The 18,724-nt window shown below is 43.5% G+C and overlaps 1 protein-coding gene across 1 annotated transcript in view; it reads left to right on the top strand.

Annotated features, from left to right (window-relative positions):
• BRAT1 (BRCA1 associated ATM activator 1) overlaps nt 1–17,152 on the top strand; it is a 29,109-nt gene extending 11,957 nt beyond the window's left edge. The window contains exons 6-14 of the mRNA XM_040356668.1: nt 2,073–2,192; nt 4,432–4,532; nt 7,045–7,163; nt 7,247–7,433; nt 9,351–9,424; nt 9,684–9,777; nt 11,355–11,453; nt 13,215–13,405; nt 16,284–17,152. Coding sequence (XP_040212602.1) covers nt 2,073–2,192; nt 4,432–4,532; nt 7,045–7,163; nt 7,247–7,433; nt 9,351–9,424; nt 9,684–9,777; nt 11,355–11,453; nt 13,215–13,405; nt 16,284–16,979 — 1,681 coding nt within the window. The 3' untranslated portion in view covers nt 16,980–17,152. The remainder of the gene's footprint in view (nt 1–2,072; nt 2,193–4,431; nt 4,533–7,044; nt 7,164–7,246; nt 7,434–9,350; nt 9,425–9,683; nt 9,778–11,354; nt 11,454–13,214; nt 13,406–16,283) is intronic.
• The last annotated feature ends 1,572 nt before the right edge of the window (nt 17,153–18,724 follow it).

The following is an 18,724-nucleotide window of genomic DNA, read 5'->3' as shown; positions in this document are numbered from 1 at the left end:
CATATAGTGCTAAGCCCACTTACTGCGACAAAGTAACCCGAATTAGTGGGTCCTACCCTAGTAATAGAATGAAAGAACCTGGGTCTCAACCCACATTAGTGGCCACCAGTGTATAGGAAGAATCCCTTCAGTTCTCCCACATAGAGGAGTTTATCTCCCATGGTTGAGACCCAGGTTCTTTCATTCTATTACTAGGGTAGGACCCACTAATTCGGGGTACTTTGTTGCAGTAAGTGGGCTTAGCACTATATGACTAAGCTGTATAGGCTCGAAAGCCTACTACCAATTAAGCATATTAGGTTATGTGCATCTCTGTAATGAGAAGGGGTGTGGTCTAATGACATCAACACCCTATATCAGGTGTGCATAATTATTAGGCAACTTCCTTTCCTTTGGCAAAATGGGTCAAAAGAAGGACTTGACAGGCTCAGAAAAGTCAAAAATAGTGAGATATCTTGCAGAGGGATGCAACACTCTTAAAATTGCAAAGCTTCTGAAGCGTGATCATCGAACAATCAAGCGTTTCATTCAAAATAGTCAACAGGGTCGCAAGAAGCGTGTGGAAAAACCAAGGCGCAAAATAACTGCCCATGAACTGAGAAAAGTCAAGCGTGCAGCTGCCAAGATGCCACTTGCCACCAGTTTGGCCATATTTCAGAGCTGCAACATCACTGGAGTGCCCAAAAGCACAAGGTGTGCAATACTCAGAGACATGGCCAAGGTAAGAAAGGCTGAAAGACGACCACCACTGAACAAGACACACAAGCTGAAACGTCAAGACTGGGCCAAGAAATATCTCAAGACTGATTTTTCTAAGGTTTTATGGACTGATGAAATGAGAGTGAGTCTTGATGGGCCAGATGGATGGGCCCGTGGCTGGAATGGTAAAGGGCAGAGAGCTCCAGTCCGACTCAGACGCCAGCAAGGTGGAGGTGGAGTACTGGTTTGGGCTGGTATCATCAAAGATGAGCTTGTGGGGCGTTTTCGGGTTGAGGATGGAGTCAAGCTCAACTCCCAGTCCTACTGCCAGTTTCTGGAAGACACCTTCTTCAAGCAGTGGTACAGGAAGAAGTCTGCATCCTTCAAGAAAAACATGATTTTCATGCAGGACAATGCTCCAGCACACGCGTCCAAGTACTCCACAGCGTGGCTGGCAAGAAAGGGTATAAAAGAAGAAAAACTAATGACATGGCCTCCTTGTTCACCTGATCTGAACCCCATTGAGAACCTGTGGTCCATCATCAAATGTGAGATTTACAAGGAGGGAAAACAGTACACCTCTCTGAACAGTGTCTGGGAGGCTGTAGTTGCTGCTGCACGCAATGTTGATGGTGAACAGATCAAAACACTGACAGAATTCATGGATGGCAGGCTTTTGAGTGTCCTTGCAAAGAAAGGTGGCTATATTGGTCACTGATTTGTTTTTGTTTTTGTTTTGTTTTTGAATGTCAGAAATGTATATTTGTGAATGTTGAGATGTTATATTGGTTTCACTGGTAAAAATAAATAATTGAAATGGGTATATATATATTTTTTTTGTTAAGTTGCCTAATAATTATGCACAGTAATAGTCACCTGCACACACAGATATCCCCCTAAAATAGCTAAAACTAAAAACAAACTAAAAACTACTTCCAAAAATATTCAGCTTTGATATTAATGAGTTTTTTGGGTTCATTGAGAACATGGTTGTTGTTCAATAATAAAATTAATCCTCAAAAATACAACTTGCCTAATAATTCTGCACTCCCTGTATAGTGTGACCAAACCCCCGTATTTTTGAATATGTTCAGGTGTTTTTAACCAGCCTTGCAGGATAAATGTCATTTTTGCATGTGTGCGCTATAATCTGTTTTGTACTGTATTTGGTCTTATAGCAGCACCATCTTAGATGTATAGCATTTTTAGGGTGTGCCCACCAAGTATCTTTTTGTCTTATACGCCTGGTCGCCTTATACAACGGCAAATACGGTATGTGACATATGATCATAAATAAACTTTGCTCTTATTTGGTTTGACATCTCCTGTAATAGGGAATTTGCTGATTAAATAATTCCTTGTTTCGGTTATAGGTTCCCCATGTTCTGCAGTGCTGACAATGATCTGTGGATGGTGGTCAAACTCGTACTAAAAGAATTAAGCCCTCTTCAAGCTGCTTTCCTCACATTTGGGCTACTGAAGATAAAACAATGGTAGGTAAATCTGTCAGGGTTGTTTATAAAAAATTTTAAAGTGGTTGTAAACCCTCTCATATACCCAGTGAAGTGACTGGCCTCAGGTGATACGCAGAGATTAAACAAATCCTTCTACATAGGTTTTACTTGTTTATCTGCAGTCTTCTCTTCCCTGAACCCCTTCAAAAATGGCAGAATAGTGTTAAAAACCTTCCATCTGTTAGTATCGCAGAGGAGGGGGCGGAGAGCTACAGTTACACTGTGTAAGAGCTGGTTGGAGGAAAGTCGCACACCCTCCTCCACACAGCAAACAGGAGCAAAGAAAGGCTACAGAGCGGTGTTCTGAATACACAAACTATATGCTGAGCTCTCCTCCCCATCATAAATGTATTTCATGTATTGGGAAGACTTCTCAGAAGTGACTCATGCTGATAACAAAGGAATGAAGCACCAGAGAGAAACGCCACTTAGAGCTTTGGAGTGAGATGAGTAAACACTATAGATGTATGTGACTTTCTCAGATTTCATGACTGAGGTTTACAACCACTTTAAGGCTAGTTGCCTAATTTACATTGTTTAATATTAATTTGCCCTTTTTCCTATGGTAGATTGCTAAGGTTTTTTTTTTTTTTTACAAAAGCCTAGTCGATTTCTATGGGTTTCTCAAAAGCCACAGTATACCTTGAAATGGTACATTTCACATCTTCTAATGAAAAAAATCTATTTAAGGGCTTGTTCGCACCAGAACGCAGTGCAGGAAACGCCCTTTCCGAGCGCATTTCCCCAAACACAGATCGTAAAGTGCAGAGCATTTGCCTGGACTGGATCACATGATATCACAGTGCTACGCAATCCTTTGCAGTACATCTTAGTATTGCATATATTACCTTCGGGGCTGTCCAGGTTGATTTTGTGCCATTCAAATGAATGAGCCGAAAATCGGAAACGCACTGAATTGCTCAGGAATGCATAACGCGTATTCATGCAATTCTGGTGTGAACCAGCCCTGAATGAGAGTGTTCCCTTTGAGGTCAGTTTGATCCTGTGGCATTAATGACCTATTAACCGGTTGCCGACCGCCGCATGTACATGTATGTCCACAGAATGGCACGTACAGGCATATGGGCGTACATGTACGTCCCCGCCTTTCCGCGGGTCGGGGGTCCGATCGGGACCCCCCCCGGTACATGCGGCGGTCGGATTTCCGCGGGGAGCGATCCGGGACGAGGGCGCGGCTATTCGTTTATAGCCACCCCGTCGCGATTGCACCCTGGAGCTGAAGAATGGGGAGAGCCGTATGTAAACACGGCTTCCCCGTGCTTCACTGTGGCGGCTGCATCGATCGAGTGATCCCTTTTATAGGGAGACTCGATCGATGACGTCAGTCCTACAGCCACACCCCCCTACAGTTGTAAACACACACTAGGTGAACCCTAACTCCTACAGCGCCCCCTGTGGTTAACTCCCAAACTGCAACTGTCATTTCACAATAAACAATGCAATTTAAATGAATTTTTTGCTGTGAAAATGACAATGGTCCCAAAAATGTGTCAAAATTGTCCGAAGTGTCCGCCATAATGTCGCAGTCACGAAAAAAATCGCTGATCGCCGCCATTAGTAGTAAAAAAAATAATAATAATAAAAATGCAATATAACTATCCCCTATTTTGTAAACGCTATAAATTTTGTGCAAACCAATCGATAAACGCTTATTGCGATTTTTTTTTTACCAAAAATAGGTAGAAGAATACGTATCGACCTAAACTGAGGAAAAAAATTTTTTATATATGTTTTTGGGGGATATTTATTATAGCAAAAAGTAAAAAATATTGATTTTTTTTCAAAATTGTCGCTCTATTTTTGTTTATAGCGCAAAAAATAAGAAACCGCAGAGGTGATCAAATACCACCAAAAGAAAGCTCTATTTGTGGGGAAAAAAGGACACCAATTTTGTTTGGGAGCCACGTCGCACGACCGCGCAATTGTCTGTTAAAGCGACGCAGTGCCGAATCGCAAAACCTGGCCTGGGCATTTAGCAACAAAATGGTCCGGGGCTTAAGTGGTTAATGGATAACTGTTTATCACCAAAAGTGCCTTTTAGTCCAGGGTGTAGCTTACTCCACAGCAAAGGGAGGTTTAGAACAGACTTGGAAATTCTGCACACAGATTTAAGTGGCGCTGCCTTTGCCAAAGTTGACTCGCAATGCTGTATGACTTTCAATATGTCTTATGCTCACTCTGGGTTTTCTCTTTTTAGCCCACAGGATGTCCGCCTGCAGTCTCTATGTGTACTTCTCCAACCACTGGATTGCATACTCAGAGCTTCAGAGGACAATTGTGCGCATGTGCAATTCAGAGGTAGAATTACTCTAGAAATAGCTCAGATGTTCAGTGACAAGTGACTGTTGGGAAACTAAAACTTGTTCCAATGATTATTCCTTCTACACAGGTTTCCTATCAGAGTCTAAAAACAATTCTGATAAATCTGCAAGATGTAGTTGTAGAATTCAATGTGAATGGTTTACTTTATCCCTATGAAGCTTGTAAACCTAACTGGTTGTGGTCTCTCCACTTAAGGCCTTTTGTGTTTATGCAGGGAAAATTGATCTGGGGAGTATAAACAAACTTTAAACGCATCCGGATGCATGTATTTTATATAGGTAGGATCCCATGCATTACCACTTTACATCAGGGCTCGACAAATCCCGGTCGCCATGGCGACTAGAAATAGTGTCCTGGCGACTTGGCTTGGAAGGTGGGCAAAAAAAAAAAAATTTTTTTTTTGTGAGCTGGCGCCATCTGGTGGTGAGCCGTTGGTATTACAAGTTATTACCACCAGATGTGAGCTGGCGCCATCTGGTGGTGGCCGTTGGTATTACAAGTTAAGCATTACAAGTTAAACAGCAATTCTAATGTAATTTTTCACTGCCATCTTCTTCCCTCTAATTAGAACCCCCAAACATTATATATATTTTTTATCCTAACACCCTAGAGAATAAAATGTCGATCGTTGCATCGTTTCTGTCACGCCGTATTTGCGCAGCGGTCTTACAAGCGCACTTTTTTGTGAAAAAATTACCCTTTTTTTAATTAAAAAAATAAGACAACAGTAAAGTTATGCCCATTTTTTTTTTAATATTATGAAAGATAATGTTACGCCGAGTAAATTCATACCCAACATGTCACGCTTCAAAATTGCGTCCGCTCGTGGAATGCCGACAAACTTTTACCCTTTAAAATCTTCATAGGCGATGTTTAAAAATAAATCTACAGGTTGCATGTTTTGAGTTACAGAGGAGGACTAGAGCTAGAATTATTGCTCTCGCTCTACCAATCGCGGCGATACCTCACATGTGTGGTTTGAACACCGCTTACATATGCGGGCGCTGCTCACGTATGTGTTCGCTTCTGCGAGCAAGCTCGTCGGGACGGGGTGCGTTTTCTGGCTCCTAACTTTTTTAGCTGGCTCCTAGATTCCAAGCAAATTTGTCAAACCCTGCTTTACATTATTAATTAGATGTGTAAGATAACAATAGAAAAATAAAGCGGCTTGTTTCTGTGTCCCCATAAAGATACGAGGAGTAGGAGTGGAGATACATGGGGGTTGATTTGAGTTGAAAGTGCAGTTGCTGCGAATCTGAGGGGAAGATCTGAAAAGAGGGGAAGCTCTGCTGATTTTATCATCCAATTATGTGCAAGCAAAAATGCTGTTTATTTTCCTTGCATGTACCCCTCAGATCTACAGCGACTGCACTTGCAGTGCCCTTGTAGTGCAAAGTGGATTTGCCCCATAGTGTGTACACATGAGAGCAGAAACCTTTAGGAGGATTTTTTCCATCAAGCGGAAGTAGACTTGTATGAAATTATTGGCCTATAGTGCAGGTGAGCAGCCAATTTAACAGAGAGTGGAACACGGTTTGATGAACACAGAGAGATTGTCCCTAAAAATTAGGTGTGTGATGAGATCTTCATTGTTTGTAGATCGATCAACTTGGGTACAATCAGCTTGCCCATACATAGTTCAAATGTCCCTGCTGAGCGGGCCAAGCAGTTGCACTGCTTTAAAGGGGTTGTAAAGGTTTGTTTTTTTATGTTCTAAATAGGTTCCTTTTAAGCTGGTGCATTGTTGGTTCACTTATTTTTTCTTCGATTTCCCTTCTAAAAAAAAAATGTCTTTGTCTGAATTTCTTACTTCCTGTAAGCTTACCCCCATCATCCGAGCCGTTCTGGCTGGGGGTTAGTCAGCGTGCTCGTCCCCTCCCTTGGGACTACATCCCTACGGAGAGACGCTGTGAACATTCACAGCGTCTCCACGTAGGGATGTAGTCCCAAGGGAGGGGACGAGCACGCTGACTAACCCCCAGCCAGAATGTCTCAGATGATGGGGGCAAGCTTACTGAGGAGAAACAGGAAGTGAGAAATTCAGACAAAGAAAAAGGGAAATGGAAGGAAAAGGTTAGTGAACCAACAATGCACTAGCTTAAAGGAACCTATTTAGAAAATAAAAAACAAACCTTTACAACCCCTTTAAGCCGACCATAGACCGTTTGTCTATGATCGGCTTAAAGCAGTGCAACTGCAGCCAACAGCTTCCTTCTGTCTTTCTGTTAAAAGGAAATAAGGGTTGACAAGGTCACATGGAGGGTTTCCTACAATTTGGAACATCTCAGTGAGTCCGATTTTGGAAGAGCTGCTTATTGCCTGCTTAAGGGTACCTCTCCATCGACCTGTCCTCCGTCAACAGACAGGAGCATGGTCATGCCATTTTTATGGCTTTACCTATAATGGGGACATACTAAACTGTTATATGTATTTTTCTGACTGAAAGCATCTAGAAAAGGAACTGTTTGTATGTGCATTGTCTTTGTAGGTCTTCTAGATGAACCTGTGTGTGATCCAGTCATTGTTGAGAGCCTCCTGTCTATAAAGTCTTCATGTATTGGACTGTTGTGTCAGTGTCTGGGCCATCTAACAGATCTGTGTGACCAGGTATGTTTTCATGAAATCGCACCCAGCATGACATGTACTATGCCCTCTAATTACCTTCATATAATATTATTATCTTTCATTAGGACTGTCTTCCAACACAGATTCCCCACGCCTCTGTTCTTCATTCCATTGTGTCGGTGCTGCAGTTGTGCATCGGCCAATCAGTGTGTACATCTCCTGCAGGGTCCCACTTCAGCAGGTTTCTAATAGCTTGTCTGCGAGTTCAAAGGTCAGCGCTGGATGCCATCGGAGCTCTTTCAGTTTGGCCATGTGAGCTAAATATTGCATAGTTGTTAATTATGTCAAAGCACATATTGCACATATTGGTTTACTAAAAGCCTAAAATCTGGCAGGTTTACATTGGTGGGTTAAAGTAAATGCATTGTAAACATTTTGGATAGCGTAGGAACTTATTAGGACCTTTCTTAAAGTTTTATTGCTGTCTGTGTATTCATTGGAGTGATTCACACCTCTCTGTCCTGGGGACCATTGTTACCTTGACAGAGAATGAGGGGAAATGCAAAAAGGTGCGTTAGCTGAGGGAGAATCTTCCAGCGGGGACACCAGTTCATTTGACCATTCTCATTCTGTCCATATTGGAGAGAGTTCTTCTCATTTCCTGATAGGGCTCTAGGACAGGAAGTAAAGGAGAAACACCCCGGTGATCTGCCGATATGGTTTCGGCTAACGAGATGGTTCCTGTAAGGACTGCGCAGGCGCAATCCTTGCCGACGGAAATCTCCGAACCTCGGCCGGCATCCAGGGCGACGTGGAATTTGAGCTCCGCTTGCTCGGCCTCCTGGCACTTTTTTTAATATCCTCCAATCCACGGGGATGTTAAAGAATGAGCCTGGATCCCGGCCGAGGTTCGGAGATTTCCGTCGGCAAGGATTGCGCCTGAGAAGTCCTTACAGGAACCATCTCGTTGGGGGAACCTTAACGACAAGTCACCGGCTCTACAAAACAGCAAAAAGTAATCTGACAGGTTTACACCATCTCAATGAGAAAGTGTTGGCTTTACATAGATTTTAGTTCTTGCATTGGAGCCTGCTGCTAATTGAAAGGCAGCATTTTAGTACTTTCATCCCACAAAAGTGCTGATACTATCAGACACTCCATGTAAGAAACATTACAATAGATTTAAAACATTTTTTTGCTTAACCACTTCATACCGGGCACTTTCAGCCCCTTCCTGCCCAGGCCATTTTTCTGCTTTCAGCGCTGTAGCCCTTTGAATGACAAGTGTGCAGTCATGCAACTCTCTACCCAAATACATTTTTAATAATTTTTTTCACACAAGTCAAGCTTTTTTTTGGTGGTATTTAATCACTGCTGGGTTTTTTTACTTAAAAAAAAAAAAGACCCAAAATGTTGACAAATGTTTTTCAGTAAATTAGTAATTTTTCTCCTTCACCAATATGCACTGATGAGAAGGCACTAATATGCTACACTGTGAGTGTCAGCTATGAGTAAGCTCTGAGTATCAGTGCGAAACGTCAGCTGTGTATCCCGTTTTCACCTTTTGCTGTGGATTGTAGTGTATTCCATTTTACCATTAAAGGACAATTCAGGAATCTTTTCCAGGAGTGCGGCTGTCCAAATATTTTCTTTTTTGTTTTATGCCACACTGATAGGTGGCACTGATGAGCAGGCATAGACCGGCCTCACTTATGGGCAGTGATAGGTGACACTAATGGGCACTTCTGGGGCTTTCCTGTAATCGGGGCACTGATCACCTGCCCTGGTCTCCCCTGCGAGGAGATACCGCTGATCGGCACTCCTTGTCACACACTCTGTAAGTGTGAGGCGAGCCGATTCGCAGCTCTTCTGTATTTACATGTAACCAGCTGTGGACACAGCCGGTCATATGGTTAAAGAGCCATGTCATCGGCTCTTTACAGAGATCGGGGTCGCACCATGTCCTGGTAACATGACGCAACCACGATCGCCATGCTTCATGCCTCCGTGGCTGTTCTTGGGCGCCGTTATATGACATTCACCCAGAATGAGTGCCGCACCGCTCCTCTGTCATTTAAAGGTGGGCAGGCGACAAGTGGTTAAGAAAACTGTATATAGTAAAGCATGACATCAAACATCATACTGTAAAAAAACAATAAAGATTTTCAGTTTACATAGACTTTAATCACTCTGAGATTATAATGTCTGATATTTGTCTCTGCATTGCAGTGAAGAAGGAAGGTTTGGAGAAGACCTACAAGGTGCTCTCTGCATATTTGGAGAACCCAGAAACAGACCCAACGGTAAAAGACACACATTGGGGTTGATTTACTAAAACCGAAGAGTGCAAAATCTGAAGCAGCTCTGCATAAAAACCAATCAGCTTCCAGGTTTTAGTGTCAGAGCTTAATTGAACAAGCTGAAGTTAATGCAGAGCTGCACCAAATTTTGCGCACCCTAGCTTTAGTAAATCAATTCCAGTGTTCTAATGATTGCACAAAAATGTACAAATGTGATCTGTTTATCTTGTAGAGGTTGAATCACTCTCTGTTCCCACTTTAGGTTCTGAAAAAAGTTTTCCAGGCCTCACTGAAATGGCTTCAGACCTCCTACACCTCTGCTGAGCACCAAGAAGAAAACCACCGTTTCCTAGAAGGTTTGAAAACATAAGATACAATGTTTCAGTTTATCATTTCATGTTTCTTCTGTATAAAATATCTTTGAATGCTTTGGACTTGTGATCTCTGAATAACTGGAGGGTATCTGTTCTAAATTGTATTTTCTACATGCAGATGAACCTCTCAGCCTTGTGAAAGTTAGAAAATCTAAAGGTCAGCAGCTACAAATACTGCAGCTGCTGATTTTTAATATATGGACACTTACCTGTCCTGGGCGCCCGCGATGTCGGCACCTGAAGCCGATCTGTCCCTCAGGTGGAGGTGCCTCCATCTTCGGTAAGGGAATCAGAAAGTGAAGCCGCTGGTTCCCTACTGCCCAAGTCGTGCTGCACGATCCCACTGGACCCTGCTGTCTTCTGGGACCTGTTTGTCTCCCAGAAGTCAGCAGGGGGGGGCGAGGAGGCGCCGGATGCGGCGTAGGTCGTCGCGGATACTGCAGCGATCTATGCTCGGAAGTGGGAGAAAATACCTGGATTAGACAGGTATCTGCTCCCTCCTCTCCCCTGAAAGGTGCCAAATGTGACACTGGAGGGGGGAGGAATCTGAAAAGCGGAAGTAAAATTTTTGGGTGGAACTCTGCTGGCAGTCCTGGTCAGATTTTTTCTTTTTTTGCAGGAATTATAGGAATTATATAATGTATTGCTATAACTCTGTTGACTAGGTTAATCAGATATATTAGAGCATACGTGTTTAATGTAGTGGTCTCCAAAGTGTGTCCCTAGCTTTTATCTAGCCCTTGGGGCACTATTCTTCCAGTGATATGAGACACACGGACACCAAGAATGGGGCATATACATGCCACTGACACCGATGATGGGGCACCATTCCTCCCAAGGACAACAACAATTGGCCACTTTTTCCAGTGATACCAATGGGGGGTGGCACTACTCTTTCACCTACTGACTATCAACTCTGAGGCCATATTTACTCTCCCTATTGGCCACAATCTGGCCCCCCTACAGTCGTATAGACGGTAAACTGGCCCTTTGTTTGAAAGGTTTGGAGACCCCTGGTTTAGTACGTAGGATAGTTATCACCTTTCTGTCATAGTATAGCAAGGATTTTACAAGAGAGGTAAAGAAATTGTGAGACGTTACTGCTTTCTGGACAGACAGAAATGTATATATGTATGTATATGTGTAGACCAGAACCCCTGTCAGACTATCCCTGTTGCTGATTTTCCCTCACTTCCTGTTTGGTAAAACCTTTGTCAGCAGAACAGGAAAGGACAGGCAATAACTCTAACAAAATCCAGATGGCAGTAAAACGCATCAGAGGTGTTCTAACCCTTTCTCAATCTATTCAAACTAAAAACGTTTTGCTGAACCTACACTTTAAAAGTAACAGTTCTAGGTTAGAGATGTTTGAAAGTACTGAAGTCAATACAAGAACACCAAGTTTTTTAATGAAATTCACCCTCTGAGTAGGTGCTTTTGTTACATACAAAACTTTCCCACTTTACCTTGATTGGGCACTAACCTAAAAAACTAACAAGCTTATTTTTTAACACTATGCTGAATTTCATTGTGTTTTTATTAATTTTTTTTTTTTTCAGGTCTTTGTCCAGTGCTAATGAAACGGTTGTGTAGTCCCTGTTGGGAAGTCCGAGATAGCACTCTAGAATTCATCACTTACCTTCTGAGCTTTGATAAAGGTATAGCAGATCATATACATGTAGTGATATGCCTTGTACACACGATCTGTTTTTCCCAGCGGTAAAAAGTTTGCCGGGGAAAACGGAGAACCTGCTCGGTAGCTTTTCCCCCTACACACGGACAGTTTTCCTGTCAGGAAAACTGCCATGACAGCTTTTGGCTGGGAAACCCCGCCGTGTGTATGGTCCATCGCAGTGTTTCATATAGGAAAACTGCAGAGAAAAAGACCGCTGGGAATCGCAGCAGGAAAAAAGAGAACATTCATTTTTCCCGTGGGGATTCCACACAGCCAGTTTTCCTGGCCAAAAGCTGTCATGGCAGTTTTCCCGATGGAAAAACTGGTCATGTGTAAGAGGCATTAGGGTTAAAGGGTTAGTTTAACCACTGTCTGACCGTTGTACGCATATATTAGGCCTCTCAGCAGCAGCCATGAGCTTGGTGTCCTTTTTTTACAGCCAGCGATCATCTGTTAAGTAAAAGTGATCTGGGCAGGTCACTTTTATGGTACTGAGAAGACCTGCTCCTGTCCCGCTACTGCCGCCCATAGTGGTTCCTGGGCGCTCTCACTCTTTTGGAGTAGAGTGATTGTAAGTAAACATATGCATGGCCATTTATATCTCCTCTGCTATCAGCAGATTGTGGGTGCAATGTCAGGCTCTTTGCAGACTCTCAGTACACTGTCTGCACGCACCTCTGATATGGACAGGCAGGTTCAGACTTTCAGGAAGCTCGATGGACTACGAGATCACTCACCAGCGCCCTCACAGTTCTTTGAGAACTACAAGCCACCAGCTGCAATGGCTGATGATAGTTGTAGTTCGTTCATTCACAGAACTCTTTGAGGGCCAGTTCACACCAGATGCAGTGTCGTGCAGTTCTGTTTTTTCTGCACCAATGCAGACAGTTCTGGTCAGTTTCTGCACCGGAAACTGACTGCATGGTGTGAACTAGCGCCATTGGAATGCATGGAAAACACTGTGCATGCATTTTTAGTGCAGAAAAAATGCGCACGGAACTGCTTCTGGTATAATCTGGCCCTGAATGATTGAAGCTGCTGTGTGGGCGAAGCCTCACATGATAGCGCTGTTTTTATATTGTGACGTGGGTGCAGGGAGAATCACTGTCACAGAAAGGAGGCAGATCGGCGGGTGAGGCGGTGGATGCTCAAGATGTTACACCCTAAATACGGATGTAACCTAAAGGTGAACTTATCCTTTAGGCCACTTGCACACTACAGCGCTGCTAAAGCGTCCGTCCTTTTTGCGTTGCTTTAGCAGCGCTTTTCGGGTGCAAGCAGGGACTTTTTTTTTTAAGGTCCTCAGTTCAATGGGCAGGGGTGTTTTGGGAGTGCAATTTATAGCGCTCACAATCAGCCCCAAAGATGCTGTTTGCATGACTTTTTCTAACGTCCCGCAAGTGCACCGCCCGAGTGTGAAAGCACACATTGCAATGAATGGGAGGCAGTTTTTATGCGCTATTTCTAGCGCTAAAATGCTTGAAAACGGCCTTGGCGTGAAATGGGTCTTAAATAGCAATTAATTTTTGTTTTTAGAGAGTTTGAATAAGTCATTACAGCAGTGACTTCCCTTTTGTGCTTTGGTAATCCTTTGTCGTGTATAACAAACAAAAATAAATAAATCAAATATACAAAATTTAGGGAACAGCAGAGGCACTGTAAAGTTCAGAAATGCAGTCTGTCCTGTACAACATTTCAAGTGGTAATTTAAGATTCTGTGACATTGTGTTGTGTTTTTTTTTAGAGGATGGAGATGTTCTTCGGGCTTTGAGTTCTTCTGGACTTCTGCAGCTGGCTGTAGACCTTATCAAGGATCCAGAAAGTTATGTGCGAGCAAGTGCCGTGACCTGCATGGGGCAAATAGCCAAGATTGCTTATGTTAACCCCACACCTGCCTTCAGCAGTATCTTGTCCATTGAAGCTTTGAAGAAAGAAGTAAGTGTCTCTGGATATTATTTGTATCCTGACAGTTGTTTAACCACTTAAATGCTGGGCACCTTTACCCCCTTCCTGTCCAGGCCAATTTTCAGCACTGTCACACTTTGACAATTGTGTGGGTATGTGCTGCTGTACCCAAACTTCATTTTTTTTTCTTTTTTTTTCTTTTTTGGAGATCGATAGAGCTTTCTTTTGGCGGTATTTAATCACCACTGGGTTTAATTCAATTAGTTTCTGTTACAAAATGTTGTAAATAATAAATTTTTCTCCTTCACTGATGAGGCTGCACTGATGGAGAGGCACTGAAATGCATCACTGTAACTGACTGGCAACGCTGATGGGGTTGCACTGAAAATCCACTGACAGTAAACTGGCCCTTTGTTTAGAAAGCTTGGAGACACTTGCTGTAGGGCCTTACTAGGGGGGTTGGAATTTACTAAAACTGGGACAGGCAATCTGTGCGTAATATCCAAGCCATTTCTAACTTTAGCATGTTCAGTTAAGCTTTAAAAATGAAAGTTGAGATTATCTTACCAGGTGGTGTGGGAGAGGGATCTGGACTGGCAGAAATGGAGTTCAGGAATCAACAAAGGTATCGATAATGTTGCCCTGATTGAGGCAGAATACAAAGTATATGCTGAATGGTACATGCCAGAGCGCCTGTCTAACATGTATCCGGGAGCTTCACCCTCCTGTTTCAGGGGTTGTGGCCAGGCGGGTACACCACTGCACATATGGTGGACATGCCCCAAGATTCGCAGCTTCTTCATTGTTTCATATTTTCAGTCACAATGGTTAACATCGTCACGGACGCTAGGGTCGCCCTACTGAACAAACCAGTGAAAAAACGCACCTCGACATACCCAGACACTGATACATTTTATGTTCCTAGCGGCAAAAATTGCCATTGCCACAGCATGAAAAAGCCCTGTTATAGACATAGCATTGATGACACGCAAACTTACGTGGATCATGTTCAACAAAAAGATAGTGAGTGTTCCATGGGACAAACAATCCCTTTTTGATAAAATATGGTCCCCCTGACTTGCCTACTTGCAGGTCCCTAATACATAGAGCTATTTTTCTAGGTGACCGATGGGAGGTTCCCAGGTGGATTTTCCTTCCCGTTATTCTGCTTCCTTCTTCTCCTCTCACTGTCCTTTGTCAACCTTGGCATTGTGTTTTTGCAACCCAGATCGTTCTGGGCATATTTTGGGGAATGAGGTCCTTCATACAGGACAGATGCAATGTTTCATAGTTGCAAGAGCCTTAACTAACAAAATAGCACAATATGAGTAAGGCATTATTGCTATCAATACTATTTCATTGTGATTAAGCTATAGTAATGATATATATCCACGTGTCCATGATCTTTCATTTATATATGCTTCTTTTGGGTGGTTAACCAGATGCTAACCATCTTGCGTTTTTGTTATTTTAATACTTTACCAGTAGTTTATAATAAGCTAATGTCTTCCTTAGATACAAGTTAAGGTATGTTAAAGGGCCCTACGGCAGACCTTACCTATGGTGCCCATAAGTTTCTACCAAGCCTTGCATTTGTATGTTTCTCCGGTACATGCTTGGAGCAGACAAGGATTGTTCGCTGTCCATTAAATGATCTTTTTTACTTGTTTTGCAAAAACAATAAAAACTATTAAAACTGATCGGTTGCCATGCACGTCCGCTCCAGTCTTGGAAAATTCCCAATAAAAGATAATTAGGACAGCCGCACTCCAATCCAACGTAGCTTTATTGTAAAAAATGAAAACGGGCACTACAAGTCACAGCAACGAAACCTAGGATAGCTGACGCATTTTACACTAACTTAGTGTTTACTTATAGCTATGAGTAAACACTGAGTTAGTGTGAAACGCGCCAGCTATCCTAGGTTTCGTTGATGTGACTTGTAGTGCCTGTTTCCGTTTTTTTTTTACAATAAAGCTACGTTGGATTGGAGTGCGGCTGTCCTAATTATCTTTTGTTCCTAATTGCCATGTGCATTGCCAGCAACCTCGGTTCCTAGAGGAAGATTGCAACCAAGTAGGACCTGCCTGGAGTGGCAATTTCTGTCTCTTGGCAAATTCCCCAGGTTGTTATTTTGATGCAAGGTGATGGTGGGCAAAGTGACAATTTCTCTAAGAAAGTATTCTTCCTAGTTCAGCAATTAAAAAGTGATAGTAAAGTTCCCCTTTTTTAAAAAATAACAAAAAACAAACATGTCCTGTTCTGGGGTCCCATGGCGGCTCTCGAGGCTCCTCCCTGAATTAGATAACCCCCTCTGGGAAGCTCTCTCCCAAAGAGAAGCCGCGGAGAGAGCGCGTGGGATTGCACCCATGGAAATTCGGGGCTCAGGTAAGTAAAATGGGGGGGTCTGGGGGCCGGACACTGCAAGGTGTTTTTTCACCTTAATGCATAGGATGCATTAAGGTGAAAAAACACGAAGGTTTACAATCTTTTTATATAACTAACCACACTGGTCTTATCGAATACGAGTCTGGAATGGTTTGCCATAATGAGAATTTTTTTTCAAAAGGTAGTAGCAACCTCGGGTGGTAAAGAGTTTTTTTTTTTTTTTATAAATGACTTGCTGGGAATAGGAGGAATATTTTTTTTATATTATAAACTGTCAGTAAACCCAGCAGAAACTGTTCTTTTGTTGGTGTCTATTCTCCTTAATTCCCCCATTGCTGATCACTCTTCAGTCTCTGCGCCTGCGTATTGGTCTCCATCGTCGTCCTCTGCCATTCTCCTATGCAAAGCTCTCTCACTGACAAAACAACTACACTCCCAATATTATGTACATGAGCTGCATGCATTTACTAGTGCTTATATGAACAGTCTTGAATAATTTCCTTTTTTATTCCCTTGACAGAACCTGGTGCCAACCTTAATGGACATTTTATGTCAGGACACTGAAGGATTCCCCAGGAGGGCTGTGGTAAAGGTCTTCACCGACTGGCTAATAAAAGGTCACATGGCAGAGATCCATGACACAGAGTCGCTTGTGTCTCGCGTATTGGAAGTGACGCTCGGTGACTTGGATTGGGAAGTGAAGGTGAATGCGCTGGATCTGGCCAATGACTACATAACTCAGGCACTTGAAATGAGCAACTATCAGAGCTGCCCATACACAGCAAGCTTACCTTGTAACAAAGGGACGCTCCCCATAGAAGATGCTTTGTTAAGATGTGAACACGTAGCCCTCTTCCAGTTTGTACTGAGCTGTCTGTGTGACTGTGACAGACCCGTGGCACTAAAAGCCTGTGACATTCTGCTGTCTGTAAAGCCGTCTCTGTGTGAGGGGAGAGGTGTTCCCTCGGAGCTTCATAGGACAGATTGGCTAGAATGTACGCTGAAACATCTCCACAGTGCAGCCCGTGCAGGTAATGAGAGCAAAGAGCTGGACACTAACTGGGTGACTGATGTATTGGAAAGAATCGATTTGGATGGTATGAAGTGTTCCTTATCAAAGAGTAGTGACTATCTTCAGGAATCCCCCCTGTCCCTTTTGCAGGATATCAAAGCCACTGTGTGTGGTGGAGAGGAGCAAGATGCCGACTGCTACTAAGAACGAGGAAAAGAATGGCTGCAAAACTGTACTGGACCTTATGAATGCGCCTTTGTTGCTCATGGTACCCAATTGGCTGTCATTTTAAAGTGTAATCTGAAAGCTTTTTTTTTTCCCCGTTAGTTTGCAACAGAACATTAAAGCGGTTCTCCACCCTAAAGTGGGGTCCCGCTGATCGGAACCCTCCCCCCTCCGGTGTCACATTTGACACCTTTCAGGGGGGAGGGGGGTGCAGATACCTGTCTAAAGACACTCACGGGCAAAAGATGGGCATTCCGTCACATCCCGTCGCCCCCCCCTGTTGTGTGCTGGGAACACTCGGCTCCCAGCACACAGCGGGAGCCAATCGGCGGGCGCGGCTCCCGCATGCGCCGTAGGGAACCGGGCAGTGAAGCCGCAGCGCTTCACTTCCTGGTTCCCTCACCGTGGATGGAGGGGGGAGCAGCAGGGTGACGAGCGATCGCTCGTGCCCTGCTGCGGACGGCGCTGGACTCCAGGACAGGTAAGTGTCCTTATATTAAAAGTCAGCAGCTGCAGTATTTGTAGCTGCTGGCTTTTAATATATTTTTGGGGTGGAACATCCGCTTTAAGGGCCCATTCAAAATAAATGGGCTACCAGCACATCACAATGAATAAAACAATTATGCATGACCTTTTAACAAATCAACACAATGCACAAAATTTGCATTCAGGGGAATTCATAAAGTGTCTATGATGCTCTTTAGAATTCCAGCGAGCCTCCACATGACATTTCAATACAGGCAACAGATTCATGTACCTGATATAAATAGGTACATGAAGCACACTAAGAGCTGGAGTATCCATACAAACACAGCTGATCTTACTCCTGCTGCGGCATCCACTGCACAGATGGCCCAATGGCCCGACAATTTTGTGGCTGGAGCCTGATGGGGATTAAGAGACGCTAGTTCCCCATCAGGTCCACTCTCCTTGTGATTGACAGCAGGCAGTGGGAGGATGCATAGTGAATACACAGCCTGCTATTAGCAATAAAAGCTTCCTGTTGTCGGAGAGTGGAACTTATAGGGAACTAGTCCCTCAGCTTCCTCCATCGGGCTTTGCCCACTGTCAGTGTCACTGGTTGCTAGGAGGCTGTCAGCTCTACATCCTTAACAACCAGTGAAAGGTGGGGAGGAGGTAGCGGTGGCACACATGTCACTTGCTACACAGCCTGTCTCTGTATCTCAACTTACAGTTGGTCCCAATTGGCTCTAGTTGCGTTATCTAGGAACTGGAGGTAATTAATTTTGAATTTGGCTCCATAATTGTGCCATTATTGTAAAAGTGACACAATTAACAGCTACCAGAATGTGCTGCAGGTGTCGACAAAGCTACTAAAATGGGTAGGGATTTTTTTTTTATCTGGCAGAGGCCATTTTACAGGGCCATATCACCTGCAGATAGGGTTTTATTGAATTTCCTCTGTTCTGCTCTACTTTAGAACCTATTGGGGGGCGTTCAAATTGAATGGCACCACACAATGGTTAGATGCATTGTGGTAATGTGCATTTTAGTAATGTGGTAATGTGCATTTTAGCATACATTGCCACAACACACAAGTGTGAATGGGCCATCATAGCAAAGGGCCTTTCATTTTATTCTGTGCTATGAAATTATTCAGATTCTTGTCTGCGGTTTACCGGTCATACATGGCTGACTGTTTTCTACGACTGAAGTTCTATTAATGATGTATAGATGTGAGCATTCCACACTTCCACATGCAG

Source organism: Rana temporaria, chromosome 6 (assembly GCF_905171775.1).
Source record: "Rana temporaria chromosome 6, aRanTem1.1, whole genome shotgun sequence".
NCBI classification, from domain to species: Eukaryota; Metazoa; Chordata; class Amphibia; order Anura; family Ranidae; genus Rana; species Rana temporaria.
The sequence above is the reverse complement of the archived record's forward strand: the minus strand, read 5'-3'. Positions and strand labels throughout refer to the sequence as shown.